Here is an 18,919-nt window from a genome sequence, read left to right on the forward strand (position 1 = left end):
AGGGGGCAATGCAGCGTCACCTCGAGGCGCTGCATCGTCTAGTTTTCCGGCTGGGAGCGGTGTCCGAAGGGAGTCCGTGAATAGGAGCAACGGGGCTGGGGAGAGCGAGATTATCGTCGTTGGGGCAAAGGCAAACGAGAATAGGAGCGGTTCAGTGTAGGAGAATCAGCGGCGGCGTTATTGGAACGTGCGGCATAGGGATGAGAAGGGCCCCTGGGGGGTGAGAGTAGGCAGTATAAGTAGGCCAGGTCGGGGAACTCCAGCGACTGCGACAGTGCCGAGAAATGTGCCCGACTCGATGGCAGTGGAAACAAATGGGCTTGTCGTCAGCAGTGCGCCATTCAGATGGGTTGCAGAAACGTGGTGGGTAAGAAGATGCGGGACGGGGCGGAATCGAAGAAGCCGGGCGGGTATGAGGACGATGGGCCAAGCAGATGGTGTGAAGACCCATGTTTTCGAACTCTTGGCGGACAACTGCCTGGATCAGTGAGACCGTGACTGCAGATGTGTTGGTGGGAATGGAGTCGAAGGCAGCCGGATAGGCGGCCTCGATCTCACGCCGGACGATCCTGGTAACATCGGCAGTGTTGTTGGGACGAGGAGTGTCGGCACAGGAAGATGTCGCTGGGGTGTTGGGCAGACGGGCAAAATGCTGGTCAATACGTCGGCTTTTAGCGAGTTCCAGGCGGCGGCACTCTTTTATAACAGCATCCACCTTCGCTACGCTGTTGCAAACGAGCAAGTTGAAGGCGTCATTGGCAATGCCTTTGAGGATGTGGGCAACCTTGTCGGACTCAGTCATGTGGGTGTCAACTTTGCGGCACAAAGCCAAGACGTCCTGAATGTACGTGACATAGGGCTCTGTTGACGTCTGCACACGGCTGGAAAGCGCCTTCTGCGCGGCAAGTTGGTGACCATAGGGGTTGCCAAACAAGTCTCGAAGCTGTGCCTTAAGTGAATCCCAACTGGTGAGCTCATCTTCGTGCGTGCAATACCAAACCTCTAGGTGTGCCACCGAGGTAAAAGACTACGTTGGCGAGCATAATAGTAGGGTCCCACTGGTTATTGCCGCTGACGTGTTCATGCAGGCTGATCCAGTCATCGACGTCTTCCCCATCTTTGCCTGAGAACACGCCAGGATCACGGGGAGCGGGGAGAGTGATGTAGGTCGTCGAGGTGGCAGCAGGTGTCGGAGACAGCGGAGTTGGGTTGTCGTCGCCGGGAGCCATGAAGGAAGGCTCGACGTACCGTCCACTGTGAAGCTCCGTGACGAGGTACAGAGAACTTCCACCTCCACCAGATATGTTACGTAGGAAGACGCAGACGAAAAGCTATGCACAAGTATATTTACAAGAAAATATGCTGCGCTTGGCCAAGAAGCAACAGCGCGCGCTAGCTTCTAATCGTCGTCGTCATCTTCTTACTGCTCGGCTCTTCGTCATTGGAAATACTATCCCGTAGCAATATTGATGAAAAAATGAATAGTATATCAATAGCAGTGTCCCCCCTGAAAACGGCTGTTGTTGCATTGTTAGTGTGGAGAGAAAGCGAATGTCCTCCGCAGCTGTTCAAGCAGCTGCAAAGCGGAGGCAGCGAGGAAATCCCCATCCAGATTATTCCCCTAGAGCCTTCTGAGCCATTGGCCATAACAATTTCATGCATCCAGGATAATAAAACGCTTTTTTCACATGATGGCTAATTTTTTCGACTTTTCTCAACATACTTTTTTTGGTAATTGGCAATTTTCCTGGAGGCATAGTTACTTGCCTAATCATCCAATTTGAATAAGTTTTGCTTTATCTGATAGCTAGGCTCCCAGGCAGTGCAGTAAGCCTATAATACCACATTTCTGCACCTTGAAACGTATTGAAATTTTGAGGAAAGTAAAAATATATATATATCGCATGTGAAGTTACAACTTTTAACTTTTGTAACTTTGGATAGAACAGAGGTAGAAACATGAGAAAATGCTTACTGCACTCCTTGAACATTCAGGAATACTTTCACATAACTTTTACATTTCTTACTGCAAAAAAACTTCTGCCAGTCATCCCGAAACATCGGAACAGAAAAAATTGTATAAAATATTTTTCTCATTATGTAGAGAAAAACTAATTACATATTTGCATCAAGCGCATTAAATTACATATTACCCACAAACTTCATTCCTCTAGCAGCAATATCAATAATGGTATTGCTCAAGGCCCAGGTTCCCCCTTAAAGGCTTCACCTACGCCACAAGACTGCGAGGACACAGAGGAGCTCAACCCAGAACTGTGGAATGAGCTTACCGAGAAGCTCCCCGTCGACACTGCAGTGACCTTCGATGATTACATTGACAGCGACAGCGCGGCGGCTACATCTGCAGAGCTCACCAACGAAGACCTCGTGAATAAAGTGCGTGAGCAAGAAAATTGCAGTAGTGATGAAGACGATGCCGACATTGGATCAACACACGAAGAGGAAGAGAGAGTTTCCAGCTTGGATATTGTAGTTCTTCTAGAAAAAAACGTGATCATTACTGGGGTGCTGTAAAGATAGCCCCGATGACGTTTATGGTGCATCCAGACGAAGGATCGAATCCGGATGTGCAGGGCCGGACGGCGCATCACGTGACCTCACATCAGCGATGTGCTTCGTCCGCGCCTCTTCCGTGAGCCGCACGGACGGATAATGCCAACCTGTTTTTCACATCCAGATTCTGGCGGGGTAAAGCTGCAGCTTTAACTGGCCAGGAGAAAAGTGTCTGGCAACAAGTACACTTCTCTCCTGCTCGAGGACAGCCGCATTGCAGTAAGCATCAGTCCGTTTGCAGGCGCCTGGTTTCAGTGGTTCGTAGCTCTTGGTGTCGTTCACGTCTATTGAAAAATGAACTTGTGCAATGACGCCACCTTTTATTTCACATATTTCCATTCCTCCTCTGTGTGGGGTGCTCTTATAATGCTGCTTCCCAGTTCCTCGTAAATGGCAGTACATGTTTCATGTATAATGTCATTCACACTTGAATGACTGAGCCTAAACTGTCGGCTCAGGGAATAGTGACTCTCTCCTGTAATAAAGAAAAGAAATCTCAGTGAACTGCTCGCGAGCAGACTACAAAAAAAGTAGGAAGTGTACAACAAATACATCTGATATCTGGCTGTTTCAGAGCAGTAAATGAATACAGTATCAGCGAAAAGCAATCGCGCTCACTGGCGTAGTTAAGTGTAAACAGATCAATATTATCTCATGCATGTTTATGCAAAAAGTCGGTGCGGACAGCACGGCCGTACAAAACTTGTGTTTACTCGTGATACCCCTTCCACGTGAACTCTCTGGATCTGCATTGGATATTTCAGGTGCGATTGAGCTCGTACGCTACCACACGAGCGCGCTTCAACACACTTGTGTAGTGGCCTTCGATCAGCACCAAGCTCAGTTTTCAACCGATATACATTTACCACGGCACTCTCCGTAATAACTTGGAAACGTGTGACACTTACCTGAAGCAAGGTACCGCAGTGTCACCTGCAGCCGTATTGCCGCCGATATAGAACGGCGCATAACGGTATCTTCCCTTCGTATGCAGGGCCCCACGCATAACAGCAGTTGCAGAAACTGCTCTCTGCTTACACGAAGTAGCCTCCGATATTCGTCGAGGTCAGTCTTCAGGAGCTCTTCGTAGAGCAGGTTCTGGATCCCCAATTCTTTCCTTCCCATCCAGTCTTTCCGCCAACAACACCATTTTCGTGGAAGCAAATCAAAGTCCTCGTCAATCTCTGACAGAACAACAGCCATCGCGGCCAAACGTCGCTTTCTGCCGGCCTCCATTGTGTCGAACACTCACAATTCGCGGAAGAAACTCTCAGACCAGACTGCTCTTAGCCTGCGCAGAGGCTGCGGTCGAGAGTAATCCGGCTCTGTGGTGCTGTCGTCTGCTAGGGCCTCGTACGCCGTGTGGATGCGCTTGCATCCGGACGGTCCGTGGCATAGTCGTCTGCGTCCGCTAAAAATCCGGATTCGGTCCTTCGTCTGGATGCACCATTAGAGGAAGGTCGAGGATGTGGAGACGTTCGTCCTATAGCTCTTGCTGTCTACTCGCCAGAAGAAGATTGCAGACTTCTTCAAGCAATAAATTGTAGTTAAAGTGCCCCAGCTTTCTTGTTTATTATTTACGTATGAACACGCGCATCTGCTGCAAAGGTATGTAATTTTCTTTGTTGTGTTACATTACTGACATGAAAATATTCGTTTTTCAGTGCTACGATAATTCACATAAAGGAATTAAATTTGGCGGTCCCATGAAGTTCATTGTAACGAGATTCTACTGTACTTGAGCTATCATAACTTCTTTTTCCTAGTAAGATAAATAGATGTGGTGTGTCGAGAAGTAAATTTTTCTGTAATACTTTTTCGAGACAATTTTGAAAAGTAACATTTTGCTCTAGTATCAAGGCAGACATTCTTTATGAATAAGTTTGACAACTTATAACTTCGCTTCCAAATGGCCTAAAACAATAGCTTATACCTTACGATACACTATGGACATTCAGAATCGATCCTGTGTGCTGCACTATACTATGCAAGGTGGTGTTAATTAGCTAATTAGGCTTTAAATGAATGAGATTTAGATGTCATGTTGCTTTAGATTTCATGAAAAGTACTTATCCTAGGAAAAAAATAATAACTGTTCGAATTTCATCCAAATTGTTTAAAAAATAATTTAAAAAATATTAGAAGTGTATCGTCCCCCCTTAACCGGCATGATCCCCGACACTCCGCAACTAAATACAGCGTGAAGAAGCATTCTGCACGAATCACATCTAAGTCATCGCTCGGTACAAAACTTGCTAGGCTTAGCTGGCTGTCCACGGCTCGCACATACCCCTGATGCTTTTTTGAATTGATGTGGACCTTGATGTCAGACTTGCGCCATGCGAGATGTTCACATCAAAGGCACACGTGGTACAGAATCCGAACGTCTCCCCTTTCTTCGAAGGCACGAAACGGAAATTCTGCCGTGTACGATTTCAAAAGCACTTGGAAGTAGTGTCAGGGCTTCGAGCGCGCCATTGCAATGCGAAGCCGCTACAGGCCGGAGTCTCACACAAAAGGCGAGGCCAACACTGCAGTGACTGAAGCTGACTGAAGTCCAAACCCGCATGGTCGTGCGAACAAAGGCAACAGCATGGCAACAGGTTTGCGCAGGTGCTAGAGGGGCTATCGCACTATTGAGCTTTGGATATAGATTCGTGACCCCCCTAGTAGACGACAGAAGTCACTACAACCTTGCAGCTGCTGATGATGATATCACGCATACGTATTGCCCTCTCGTGGTGGCGCAAGGTACGAGGGTGTAGTTTTACTACGTTTTCCCTTTTCTTTCCGCAAATGTTTTCCGTAAAATTTCAAGCAAGATTCGTAAAATCGTAAGACTGCTCGAAATTCATACATCTTAAGGAAAATTCGGAAGAGTTGCCGGGTATGCCTATATGGACCAATCAAGTTTTTTACCTTGGTGACATCATTTGGTCCATTCAATCCGCATGCACTTTTTGAACCAGTTCACAAGCGGCAGCATGTTGCCATTCATCTCCTTCAGCGCAGCCTTCGTGCAGGACAAGTTCACAGCATTCCCTGTGCTTGTAAGAAAGTGCACAGTTTTTGCACGAGGTGCTGTGTCAGTTCCGCACAAGCGAGAACTGACACAGAACTCACAGCGAGAACTAGTTCCCGAAGTGCAGGGTGAACTGAATGGACTTCTCAGTCACAATGTGTGTAGACAGGCCGGAAAAAACACGGAAAGAAGCGTGCACTGGTTTTTTACTTATCAGGGGCAGTTTGGGGCCGTTTAATCAGTGTTCAGTGCTACAGAGTAACGCCTATCATTCCCGATACTGGAGGGCAAAACCATATCACCTGCACAACTGAATGAACAAGCTTTTATACTGTTACACTGTTCCGTAGCAATACCATGCCCCTGAATCAAGTTTTGTATGGCGAGCACTGTGCGCTCACCTGGGAGAGGGCCTCCTTCATGAGGGGCCAGTTGGGAACGCGCCAGGCACTCTCCAGCACCAGGTGTGGGTTGGCACAGCTCTTGGAGCTGCCATACTCGAGCAGTAGTTCCCACTGGTTCAACTCTTTGCAGCACCTGCCAGAAAATGAATTGATAAATAAATGAGACATTATGCGAAACTGTGAGTGATCCCAGGGGTTGCTTCAGGATGCGGTGCAATCGGACAATCAAAAGTTCAGCAGAGGCACTGATGTCCCATCAGAACAATACAGTCTAACCTCGATATAATAAACACGGATATAACAAGTTATTGAATATAACAACGTAGATCTACAATGTTTGTAACAATATTAGCCCGAAAGAAATACAGTCTACACTCATTCCAACAGACCCGCGTACAACCGACTTTCAGATATAACGGACCATATTTCAGTCTTAGTTTGTTTTACCTATTTTATTAATGCAACGAATTAACATGCTCAAATGGACTAACGAGTACAGCTAACAAAATTAGCAGCAATATTTTTTCAAAATTAGGCGTATAAAATATATTTTTGCCGTGATGACACGGGCTGACAACAGACTTCCGGCGGTCAGCCGACAATCGTGGCTCAATATCATGCACGCAAGGGAGGAAGGTGGGGCGGAAACACGCCGTCTTTCGCAGGCGAGGCACAGGGGAGGGGGTCGGGGACAGGGGGGTTCTACTCCAGCAGCTGCTGCTTACGGCGCGGCTGCCATATCTTGAAAGCTATCTGCGACGTGGACAAAGTGCTTGGCCGCGTGGGCGCCATATATTGAAAGTGATTTTTAATCGCGCCCGCGTGGGCCTCGTCTTCAAAGCAATCTGCTAAGTGGACAAAGTGCGCCACGCGCCAGTAGGGTTGTATACGCTGTGCTTTCAACATTTAGTTTGCGTTGAAGCGAGAGACAGCCCAAAGATCAATTTGCTCGCTGCTGCTGCTGCTGCTGCACTTATCTTGCTATCGCAATCTATGCTTTTACTTTCGATGTTCATCACTCACTCTTTGCAATGAAGTTAGACATCATGACACAAGCTTTGCAAGTGCAGTGTGTCGGATATTACGAACTGCGGCTAAAATGGGCATTTTTTGTCGGATTGTCAGGGTCCATTGTAATGAGAGTTGACTGTACATGCTTACAACAAATATTGGATGCAACAGGATGTAACAAAAACGCCAGATGTGGCTCTTTTATAGCAAGACTGAGTACAGTGAAACCCCGTTCATACGTTTTTCACCGGACCGGGGAAAAAAAACGTAACAGCCGGGAAAACGCAACAGTGAGGAAAGCTCCGAAAATGAATGAAAAGAAGTGCAGCTTCAACTATAGACAATTTATTTCCACAGAGTGCGCTTAGCACCTAAAAAAAAGTCCAGAATTGTGGCTTGCCGTTTCTTTCGCTCGCTAGAAATTACCACACGTTTCTCAATAGCCTGGAAGGCCGCATTGCTGTCAGCGTTGCTGTGAGGTGTGACGTACCTGCGGAGGAGGTCCAGAGCCGCGACGGCTTTTCCAAAGCTACGATTTGGCAACTCCCCGGCATCATGCGGCTCGTGCATCGCAGTCTGCGACTTCACTCGCGACCGAGATCCCAACGATCTCAGCGATGCTCTGACACTCTGATGTCACGACGACAACATCCACGGCGACGTAGTCGTCGTATGTGACCGCCATTTTGGCTTTTGGCGAGTTTTGGCCGGGCTTGGCTATGGAACTGGCTGCAAGAAGCCACACGCCAATTCGATGGCGGCCTCTCGAACTGGCGTGCGGCTTCTTGCAGCCAGTTGCATAGCCAAGCCCGGCCAAAACTCGTCAAAAGCCAAAATCGCGGTTGGAGCGCGTTGCCTACTTTAGCCCAGGCGGGTTCGGGGGGCTAAGTTGCGACGTATCATGCGGGAACGTTTTCACAGCTACAACGTAACAGCAGGGTTCCTTATACATTGGATCCTATGGAAGCTATGTCGGGACCGGATGAAAACGACGTAGCAGCCGGGAAAACGCAGCAGTGAGGAACGTAACAGCGGGGTTCTACTGTACAATGGCAGTACAAATTATGGGATAAACACAATTGCAAAGAAATGTCTCGGCCTCCAGTGATCCCAAGGAAAAAGACGTCGTAGGTCTCAGACTCCTCAAAATGTCTAGAGAATACAGACTGATCTTGGGAAGAAATGCCCGATAGTCTTGCACAGGTGCTACCTGAACACTGCAAAGGGGCTTCTTCAAAATTTGACAAAGCATGTAGCTTGCATGGCATAGCATAAATGCACAAGGTGTAGAATTAAAATCACATCAGATTCTGGGGTTTTATGTGCCATAACAACATCATTATGAGGCATGCCAGGTTGAGGGGCTCTGGATTAATTTTGACTACCTGGAGTTCTTTAATGTGCACCTAAATCTAACAAGTACATGCATGTTTATGCATTTCAGCTCAATTGAAATCTCGCCGCTGGGGCTGGGATTAAACTTGTGGCCTCGAGCTCAGAAGCACAATGCCATAGCTACTCGGCTACTGAAGTGAATATGCACAAGGTGTTTGTGTAGACCTTGTGGGCTTTCATGGTGGCACTACTGCTCTGGTGCAGTCACATGTAATGAACTTTGGTGTGTTTCAGTTGGGCCACTCCAAGCACGCAGACTGAACGGCGACGTAGCTGGAGCAACGCCGCCCACATTTTGCGCTGCAAAAGGACTGCCTGCACAGTATAGCGGAATTCCACAACAAGAAAAAAAAGTTCGAAAACAATTCAGTCTCCAGTTGGAGTAGATCAAAAACAATGTCTTCTTGAATGAATTGGGGGTGATAATGGTGCAGAGTCACTGTGAACAACACTCTACAGAGTCACCACTCGCGTGAGGAGAGTAGGAGTGTTGGACTGCTTAATTTTTTTTTACAGCAGCATCTTTGGGATTCACCCACATTTTGATGCATAATGATGTGTTAATGAATTTAACATTATTTTCTGGGGTCTTACTTGCCAAAAGTACGATCTGATTAAGACAGATTTAAAAGATAGATCCGCGAAATAAGCTGTTGGTGGCAGCTTGACAATACGCAAACGACATTGGAGTGTGCTGAATTGAATGATGATGAAATAATTGAGCAAGTTCTCCCACCATCAAACAGTGACTCTAACTCGAATGACGATGATGTGCCATGTGCTCTGGGGCCTTCACATGCGGATCCGATTCGAGCCTTTGCAGTTCTTGCATCAGCGTGCAGAGACAGTACAAAACTGGCAGAAATACAGGCATACTTGCTTGCACGTAAGTGGAAGTGCGTGCAGCAATGAATTGACCACTTCTTCCTCACACAGGGGCCTTAAAACATAAATAAAATAATATTTTTTTGGATACATTTGTTGTTTTTTCGGACATTTGATAGTTCGGATTTAATGTATTAACGTTCCCAGCAGAGTCCGAATTATCAGCCGACTGTAATGTGATCATGCCTGATACCAATTTCGAGATGATGTGAATTCAAGTCCCGACCTAAGTCCATTAACTTACAACGTGCTAGATTTCGGATGTTGCGGACGGCTTTTGTGCTGCAGTCGATGGTACAAATATCCGAGCCACCACGTGATACCCGGCGCAGTAGGCAAGCAGGCCCCGATAGACTCAAAGCTGGCTTGGCATAAGGCATTGGTGTGCCAGTAGCACCAGGCACTGGCTGTTGTCAGGTTGGCCGAGTTGCTGTGACGATGCACCAGCCACACTCCTGCTGCCGCCCCGGGGCGACTCCACCCCTACGCTTCCCCCCTCCCTCCCACAACATATTAGGCATGTGCAAATACCGAAAAGTAGATTTCGAATCGGATCAAGAAAAAAAGAAAAGCTGAATATCTAATCAAATATGTAATATCGTAAGATCTTTAACAAAATTTAATGCTTAAAATTTTTTGCAAAAAAAAAAATACGGTGGTGCACATGCTCAAGGGTCTCCTGGCATTGCATGAGAAGAATGCAGCAAGCTTTCCAAAGCGCGCCGTAGCTTTGGAAGATGCCGGCAATAGTTTGCTACCCGTGCCAAGAGCCCATGAAGGCTCCCCCCGTGACTGCGGAATAGGCTCCGCAGATGCAAGAGGTCCTGGCAGCAGCCGGCGTACGTGCGGCATTCCAGCATGATTACTGCAGCCCAATGATTTGGTGAAAGTGAAGAAGGCTCAAGAAAAACTGCAAGACTTTGCTTCAACACCAGCTACCAAGTGAAAATCAGGTTTTCTCGCTCATGCCGATGCAGCCACGGCTGGCTCGGACACACTGGAGACGCGCTTCGTTATCGTAAGCCTCGATTCTATGAATGCTCTGCTGTCTTGTGTAAAGCCAAAGTTGCGTGGCAGCAGTGTAGCAGCGGGCAAAGGCGAACGTGACTGCGGTCTCGCCACAGAGACAGCCACCTCGAGCACTACCTGTGGTGGTGATGTGTCGGTGTGGAGTTCGCCGCGCGTGAGCCACAGCTAAATGTGCAACCCGTTCCTCGTGAACACTCTCTCGCCGGTAATCGGCAAATGACACGATTCTTTTTTTTTGTTTTTGCGATAACAAACACTTCAGACTGCGGCACACATACTCAAACATGCACCAGGGGCATACTAGCCTTTACAACTGGTAACACGCGAATACTTCATAACAGTATTTACACGATTGTAAGTCGACCCCTTTTTTTAAATTTGAAAGTCTGAAGTTGGGGGTTCGACTTACAATCGAAACCAAAACATGGCCCCGCCAAAAAAAGCGATACCAACGGGAGCTACAACGTAGTTACAATTTTATGTTTGCTCTATGGCCCTACCCGTAACTTTCCACTATCCCGCATGTTTGTTCGCTTTTCGGAAGGGTTTTTCAACATTTTTGAGAGTCTTACAGTGCATGCAACACTCATGGGGGGGGGGGGGGGTGTCGATAGTTGATGGGAGTGCCGCTGTTCTCATTTGCGGCGGCACCCTCAGAACGGCAGCGCTTGCGGGGAGTATCGGTAGTTCACGGAAGAGCAGACACCGCTCACGGGTTTCTCTTTCTCTGTTTAAAGGCATTCGTATTGGTTTGATGCGTTCCACTTGACTGCCGCCTACGTGCTACTTCTATGCTTTCCCAGTCGTCATGAGTGCTTCAGGCCCACTAATCATTCGGCACCCGTGCACAGCAGCGTTCAAAAGGGCTGCCATCCTTTACGCCGAAAAAACAAATCACTGCGCAGCGGGCTGCAATTTCGATGTTTCTAAACGGGTGGTGCGAGAGTGGCGACTGCAGCGAAGCGAAATTTTCACCCTGTGGCGGCAAGTGAGAAATTTCCCACTTGCCGAAGTCTGGACGCTTTCCGGAGCTGTAGGCTAAGCTTGAGGCGTACGTCGCTGAAATGTGTGATCGGTCCCTGCCAGTGAAGTGCGACGTGGTCATGAAACAAGCCCGGACCTTAGTCTTAATTTTAAGGTTCTGCTCCGCCGTGAGTACAATGAGTGGCTGGTGGCAGAATACTGCGAAATTACGCCAACCGGACCTGTCAAAAGAGCCTCCCTGACGGCTGCGTGTGGTTGGGTGCATTTGGCATGGGCTGCTGTTCTGCAAGATTTCCTGGTGCGGTCGTTTGCCAATTTGAAATTTCGCTGGACCACGACGCGCTGTGGGACCGCGGCAACGATGACGATGGCAGCACTAGTGAAGACGAGTAGCCCAGTGACCATGTCAGCTACTAATAAATTTTCGTTATCGAATGCGCCATCGGGCATGCTCTTATTTATTTATTTATTTATTAGATATGGGGGGTCGACTTACATTCGAGTCGACTTACAATCGTGTAAATTGTGGTATCCTGTGTTAACTTCTGGTTTCGGTTTTCGGTCTTTACATCAGGGCGCCACTGAGCGCCAAACGCTGTAAGTTGCCTCCTGTAAGTTGCCTCCTCAGAAATAAAGATTCTTTTTTTGTCTGGTCTCCGACTGGAGCAGTCCAGCTCTTTCTTTCGGCGCTGCGCGCCCCGGCCGTTTAGGCCTCATGCCGTAACCCTTTTCTCCGGCCGCCCTGTCGAAGCTACAACAAACTGGCGACAAGGTAAACCGCTCACTTTACTTTTACGTCCCCTTGCCTTTCTACTTTTGCTGCTCCCCTGCTTCCGGCATGCAAGACGCAACGTCCACTTCGACGTCGTCCACCGCAACTCCCCCGCCTTTGTTCTCCGTGCCCAGCATGGCGTTCGCACCACCCATGCCGCCTTTCCTTGCATTACCCGGTACTCCTTCGGTACCGTGGCTCACATGGAAACATTCTTTTTGCATGTTTCTTCAGGCGACCGGATGCGAAGCATTACAAGACGAGAGGAAGAAAGCCATTTTACTGAGTAATTTAGGCTTTGAGGGGCAGCGTCTCTACTACGACCTCGCGTCGCAAACGGACCAGACGGCTACTACGTTCAAAGACGTTCTCCGCATCTTCGACCAGCACTACGAAGAATGCACCAATCCCCTGGTGCACCGCATTATCTTCCGGGACAGGAAGCAACTACCTAGAGAAACCTTTCAGAACTTCGTCACCGCGCTACAAAGGCTAGCGCCTGCTTGTGCATTCGGCATTTGGCATGACGAGTCCCTTCGCGACCAAATCCTCCAAGGCGTCGCATCAACAAGAATACGAGAAAGGTTACTCTACGAAGGAGCGTCCCTCACGCTCAAGAAGGCCCAGGAAATCGGACGAACCGTTCAGCAAGTTCACAAAGAACTTCAAGTCTTTAACAGCTCGTCTGTTCAGCGCGTCTCGACGCAACGCCAAGATGGCGTCCACAGCCATCACCTTCCTCGCCCGGACGTGCAAGAAGGCGGTTCCCGCCACCCTTCTACCTCGACCCGGCAGCTTCAAAATGGCGCTCGCCGGCATGGCGGAAAGTCGCGACCTGGGGAGGCCGGCCAACATGGCGCGCGGCCTGAACTCCGCGAAGCCAGTCGAGACATTGCAGGCCATTGCTACCGATGTGGTTCACCTCACCACATCGCATCTGATCCAGGCTGTCCAGCCAAGAACGTTTCCTGCTGTGCGTGTGGAAAAGCAGGACATTTTGCTTCGGTTTGCCGTTCGAGGAAACGAAAGCATCGACAGTCCCCTGCTCGTACGCAGCTTGATTTCGCTACATGCCAACAGGTGTCAGGAGTTCCAGCTGACGCAAGCGTTCAGTTTCCGTCTCTCCCGCACAACGCTCCCTCGGAGTTCGCCCAGCCGTACTCAGGACAATCGGGACTTGTAAAGGACTTCATCCACAACGTTCATCTTCGAGCTTCAATGCAACCAGTCTCGGCAAAACTGGTCAAATGCAACCAGTCTCGGCAAAACTGCGTCCTCAACCTCGGGTTCTCCGTGAGCAAGCCTGCGCTGCAAACGGTATTTTGCCCCTGGAAAACAAAGTTCAGTCAGTTGTTGAGGCACCGCAGCCAACTGACAAGAAGTCGCTGCATTCATTTCTTGGTGTCACGCGATACTACGCTAAACTGATCCCGCAGTACGCTGAATTGGTAGAGCCGCTTAAGAAACTGCTAAAGCAAGGAAAACCGTTTGTCTGGGATCAGGATACCGAGTATAGCTTCCAGACTATTAAGGAGGTAATTGCATACGAATTCGGCTCTTACGCCAAAAGTGTTAAGACGTACGTGGACCGTCGTCGTGCATCAAAATGCCCTCAATTTTGTCCAGGAGATCTTGTCCGAGTACGCAACTCGAGAAAGTCCGATCCTAAATACTCGGGACCATTTAAGATTTACCGTAGGGTAGGTCGCAATACTTTCAGGCTTGAAAATGGCAAACGATGGAATGCATCTAAACTTGTGAAATGCCCTGCACTGCAGGATTTTCTTGGAAAATTCACTGAAAAGAGTCACTCCAGTGACTACCCTTCCCTTGATGATTGTCTCCCACCTTTTCTTCCAGTTACTACTGGTATAGGGGATACATTACGTTTCTTGTAGCGTATTCGTGCAATACGCACATCATTACTACGGTGCTGACCGCCATACTAATTTGTCTTTCATGCTGAAAAGTTTATAACATTAAAAGTCCTTAGCATTCTTACGGGGGGACTATGGAGTGTAACGTGCTTTTACGCACAATGCCAAATCCACGACAGCCACAGAGACTGTCTCGAGTCAGGCTCAGGGCGAATGAGCCACCCATCAATGCTGTTTCAGGGGGCACACAGATGTTTGTTACTGTCTACTTTTGTATTTTGTGAATTCTTTGTGTTATCGGTGTGTGCAAGGCTGCATCTCGTCGTCCGCCCAAGACGGGTACTGAAACAGCAGAACTGGAGTGCAATAATTTATATTCAGTTTCCATGTTGTGCGTTTCTTTAAATGGGGAAGCCAAAGACATCATTTTCTATTGTGTAAAGATGACATCACTATCATGTATGTTATAGTGCTAACATATGTTCTTTGACTCGTGACTTGCTTTTGTTGCGAGGAGAGCGAGTAGAGCATTTTTCCTTTCAAGGGAGAGGTGATGTGGTATCCTGTGTTAACTTCTGGTTTCGGTTTTGGGTCTTTACATCAGGGCACCACTCAGCGCCAAACGCTGTAAGTTGCCTCCTGTAAGTTGCCTCCTCAGAAATAAACATTCTTTCTTTGTCTGGTCCCTGACTTGAGCAGTCCGGCTCTTTCTTGCGGCGCTGCGCGCCCCGGCCGTTTAGGCCTCATGCCGTAACCCTTTCGTCCGGCCGCCCCGTTGAAGCTACAACATAAATACCGTATATCCCGGAATATAACTAACTTTTCTCTCAGCCTGCTTCGTTGTGACGACACCATCTCAAGACTTGGGACAGCTACAGATGTAATGTTTTTTCCCATATGAAGATAAATGCATGAAGCTTGAAGGGCTGCAAGCAGATTTTTTTTCCCCCTCTAGCTTTTTTCATTTGCTGCTGTTCTTGTTCCCTAGTAGCCATAACGTAAACGCTCAACTGTAAAGAGCTGCTAAATTGCCAATTGTTGTTGGATTTGAAAACTACATGCAGCACTTCACTTCTAAAATATTCTGCTGTCCACTCATGAATTATTATTGGTTCCTTCTCAATATTTTTTACCTAATTTCCCCACAAACAGCAGTAATGGACTTTTATTTATCTCTATAATTATTCTAACACAAAAAAAATCACTGAATTTTAGAGCGCAGCTCTTTGGCGTCCGTTCCTGGGTTTCGCGTCGTCGTCGGCCTCGTAACCAGCTCCGCCCCCCTTTCATCCCCCCAGCGCTAGCAGCGACCGACTGATACCGCTGGATGCCGCTGACGCCGCTAGAGAGTCAAGATAACGTGACTGCATAGAACACCGTCGCCGCCATGCAGAAAGAGGAGGAAAGGGTCCCCCCCCCCCCCCTGTTCTTGTGTGGCGGATAGGGTGCTCTTCAGTTGCCGACGCGCCGGTTATTTCACGTAGGCCCCGGCACGTCGACGAATACGTGACCACCTTCCCACGGCTAGACCTGGTTCTTAGCGCTGCGGAAGCGAGGGTATCATATTGTTTGTGTCGGCATCGGCGGCGTTGTCCCTGAAACCAACACCGCAGCTGGGGTTGACTCACTATCGGCGTCAGCGGCATCAGTCAGTCGCTGCTATCTCTTCCCTCCTCCCTTTATCGTGTTGTCCGCTTGCTGCGCGCGCTTCTGCCCCCATCGTTTGCCGCTGGGTGTACACGCCGCCCCCCTCCCCCCTCTTCCTGCGAGTCTCCGGTTGTCAAAGCGCCGGCTCGAACTTAATTCCTTTCTTCGCTCCTCCTCCAATGCAACCCCTGTGCGGTGGCAATCAGAGAGCCAGATCGGTGGCGGCGGATCTGTATATGTGCACTGCCCGAGCCGAAATTGCCGCTGCCGTTCGCCCTGTGCGGTGGCAATCAGAGAGCCAGATCGGTGGCGGCGGATCTGTATATGTGCACCGCCCGAGCCGAAATTGCCGCTGCCGTTCGCCACTGCGAAATTATCTGCCAGTTCTTTCTGAGCCATGAGCGAGACGACCGATGGAAGTCCTCCGTCTGCTGCTGCTGCTGCTGCTGCTAAACGAGCTGCCAGAGCAGAGGCCCAGCGCCGTCGCCGTCAGAATCCAGAGGTGCGTGCCGCCGAAGCAGAAGCTTACCTAGTGGAGTCTTTGTTAAAGGAATACGTGTGAAAAATAAAAAAAAAATTCTGTGATAGCGCATACATGTGTTGCTCGATTTCTTTGCCTCAATCTATCGAAAAGGTGAAACAGCTTATTTGCTGCACTCAAATTTCGCATTAGGAAGTAACGTAATCGTCGGTAATTTTTTTAATCAGCTCAGAAATTGAATAAGACAGTCATTTAAAGCAATCGACAACATATTTTTAGGGACTTAGTTTTATGGCAGAAGCTAAAGCTCACCCTTGATAGTGCTTACACCTGTATGTGCTGATAGCGCCTGTGCCGCGTGTCATGTGTCTGCGTTATCGGGCGCTCTCGCCCTGATGTCTGAAACGTTGTCTGTCCCTGACGTCACTAGTCACATGAGTGCTTGCTATATAGATATGCTGCTTGCGTGAAATAAAGGTTGTTGTTGTTATCGTGCCGGGATCGGAGCCAGGCTCAGTTCCTTCCTGCCCGCTGCCCAGCTGCGCTAGACGGCCGGCTAGGGCGAAACACCACATGGTGTCAGAAGTGGGATCCTCTGGCATTCGAGGGGCGTTGCCTTAACTTCGTCAACCGCCGCCATGACAGAAGACAATGCAGTCAAGCCCTTTCACGGCATGTTCGCGGTTCCAGCTCCGCCAAGGTTTGACTTCGACCGGACGTCTGAATGGCCTTCTTGGATCCAACTCTTTGATGACTACCGCTTCGCCTCGGCCTAAATGAGCGGAGTGAAGAACCACAGGTCTGGACTCTACTTTATACAATGGGCAGGCAAGCAAGAGAAATCTTCTCTACTTTTGCATTAGCCGAAGAAGAACAGAAGCAATACGAAGTCGTCAGAAAGAAGTTCGACCAGCACTTCATCGCCGCAAGGAACCTTGTTTATGAGAGCGCATGCTTTCACCGTCGCATTCAAGAACCTGGAGAGTCAGTCGACCAATTCGTTACCACGTTGCACAAGCTGGCAGACCGGTGCGACTACAAGGAAAAAGAGCGCATGATTCACGACAGGTTTGTGGTCGGCCTCAGGGATGCGAAGCTCTCTGAGTCACTTCAAATGGATGCGAATTTGACTCTCGCCAGCGCTTTGGCAAAAGCGCGCTTAAAGGAAACCGTCCAACGACAGCAGCAGCAACAAACCCTTGGTAGCGGCGACCAGCAATCTTGACGCGATCAGCAAGCAAGGGCAGCCCGGAAAGAATTCTTCAGGACAGCACTCTGGCAGCTCATCAAAGAACTGTTCACCTGGAATACAAGGTCGGCGCCCCAGAGCACAGACCTACCGACCAGGCACCCCCGGGTCATGCCCCAACTGCGGTCAAGAAGCGCACCCCAGAGCCTCGTGCCCAGCTAAGGCTGCGAAATGCAACTACTGCGGTTGTTCCGGACACTTTGCAGCTGTATGTGGGAAAAAGGCTGCACGTGATCGAAAGAAGGTACAACTTTCATCTCTCCATATGGACAAGGGGGCGTATTTCATTGGCGCGGTGAACAGGGAGTACTCTAATTCTCGGTATGTACAGGCAGTCATTAACGGCACTCTGGTGTTCGCTAAAGTAGAGTCCGGTGCCGAAATTTCCGTTGTGCCCTCAATGTTTCCCTGTTTGCCTACCAGGCTAGAAAAGTGCGACCGAATCCTAACAGGCCCATCGAATGAGCCACTGAATGTTTTGGGAAAGTTTCATGCCACTATCCAGTGGAAACGAAACACTGTCCAGCAAATCGTGTACGTGGTCTCTCCATTACGCTCTGTACTTTTGGGTCTCCCAGCGCTTGAGGCTCTAGAAGTTATTAAATTCGCAGACTTGGTCAGTAACGCAACAGCCGTCGAAGCTTCCTACCCGCAGCTTTTCAGTGGTCTAGGAGCGATAAAAGGAGAATACAAAATTAGACTAAAGCCGAACTCGATACCTTTTACAATTCATGTTGCGCGTCGTATAGCCTTACCCTTGCGTGACCGAGTTAAGCAGGAGCTCGAGCGTATGGAGTGAGATGGTGTGATCCGCAAAGTAGATGAACCAACAGAATGGTGTGCAGGAATTGTGCCAGTTCTCAAACCATCTGGAGCGGTTCGTATTTGCGTTGACTTGACACATTTCAAGGAAAGTGTACTTCGCGAGCGCTATGTCATGCCGACAGTGGATGATAGCCTTGGTCTTCCAGGTGGGGCCTCTGTGTTATTTAAGTTGGACGCCAACTCTGGCTTCTTTTTCAAATTAAGTTGTCGCTCGAAAGCCAGTTGTTACTACGTTCATAACGCCAGTTGGGTGATACTGTTTTTAAAGACTGCCGTTTGGAATAACGCCAGCACCCGAGTTCTTTCAGAAGAAAATGTCACAGATACTTGAAGGAATCCCAGGCGTGATAAACATGATGGATGATGTGCTCATTTTTGGCAACGATAAGGCTCAACATGACGAGTGCCTGTGTCTAACTTTAGATTGTCTCGCAAGTGCAGGCGTTACGCTAAAGAAAGAAAAATGTTCTTTTGGGGTAACTGAGATAAAGATTTCTTGGCTGTGTGCTTAGTTGAGATGGCATCAAGCCGGATCCTGAAAAAGTTCGTGCTATCAAAGAACTGGCGACGCCAGCTAATGTGTCCGACGTTTGACGGCTGCTTGGTATGGCTAATCATCTGGCAAGATTCATACCAGATTTGGCTTCGAAAACAGCGCCTTTACGTCACGTGCTTTTGAAGGGTTTCGAATGGACGTGGGGACCAGCCCAAGAGCAAGCGCTGTCAAACGTCAAAGACGTTATTTCTTCGACGCGCGTCATGGC

General features: G+C 48.8%; 1 protein-coding gene and 1 pseudogene across 9 annotated transcripts in view; one reads left to right on the plus strand and one right to left on the minus strand.

Annotated features, from left to right (window-relative positions):
• Nipped-A (Transcription-associated protein Nipped-A) overlaps window positions 1-18,919 on the minus strand; it is a 435,149-nt gene that overhangs the window by 113,353 nt on the left and 302,877 nt on the right. For all 9 annotated transcript variants that reach the window (XM_075682662.1, XM_075682661.1, XM_075682656.1 and 6 more), the window contains one exon: window positions 5,998-6,133. In XM_075682662.1, coding sequence (XP_075538777.1) covers window positions 5,998-6,133 — 136 coding nt within the window. The remainder of the gene's footprint in view (window positions 1-5,997; window positions 6,134-18,919) is intronic.
• LOC142573362 (uncharacterized) lies at window positions 16,858-17,492 on the plus strand (annotated as a pseudogene).

The sequence above is a fragment of the Dermacentor variabilis genome, chromosome 2 (assembly GCF_050947875.1).
Source record: "Dermacentor variabilis isolate Ectoservices chromosome 2, ASM5094787v1, whole genome shotgun sequence".
In the NCBI taxonomy this organism is placed as follows: Eukaryota; Metazoa; Arthropoda; class Arachnida; order Ixodida; family Ixodidae; genus Dermacentor; species Dermacentor variabilis.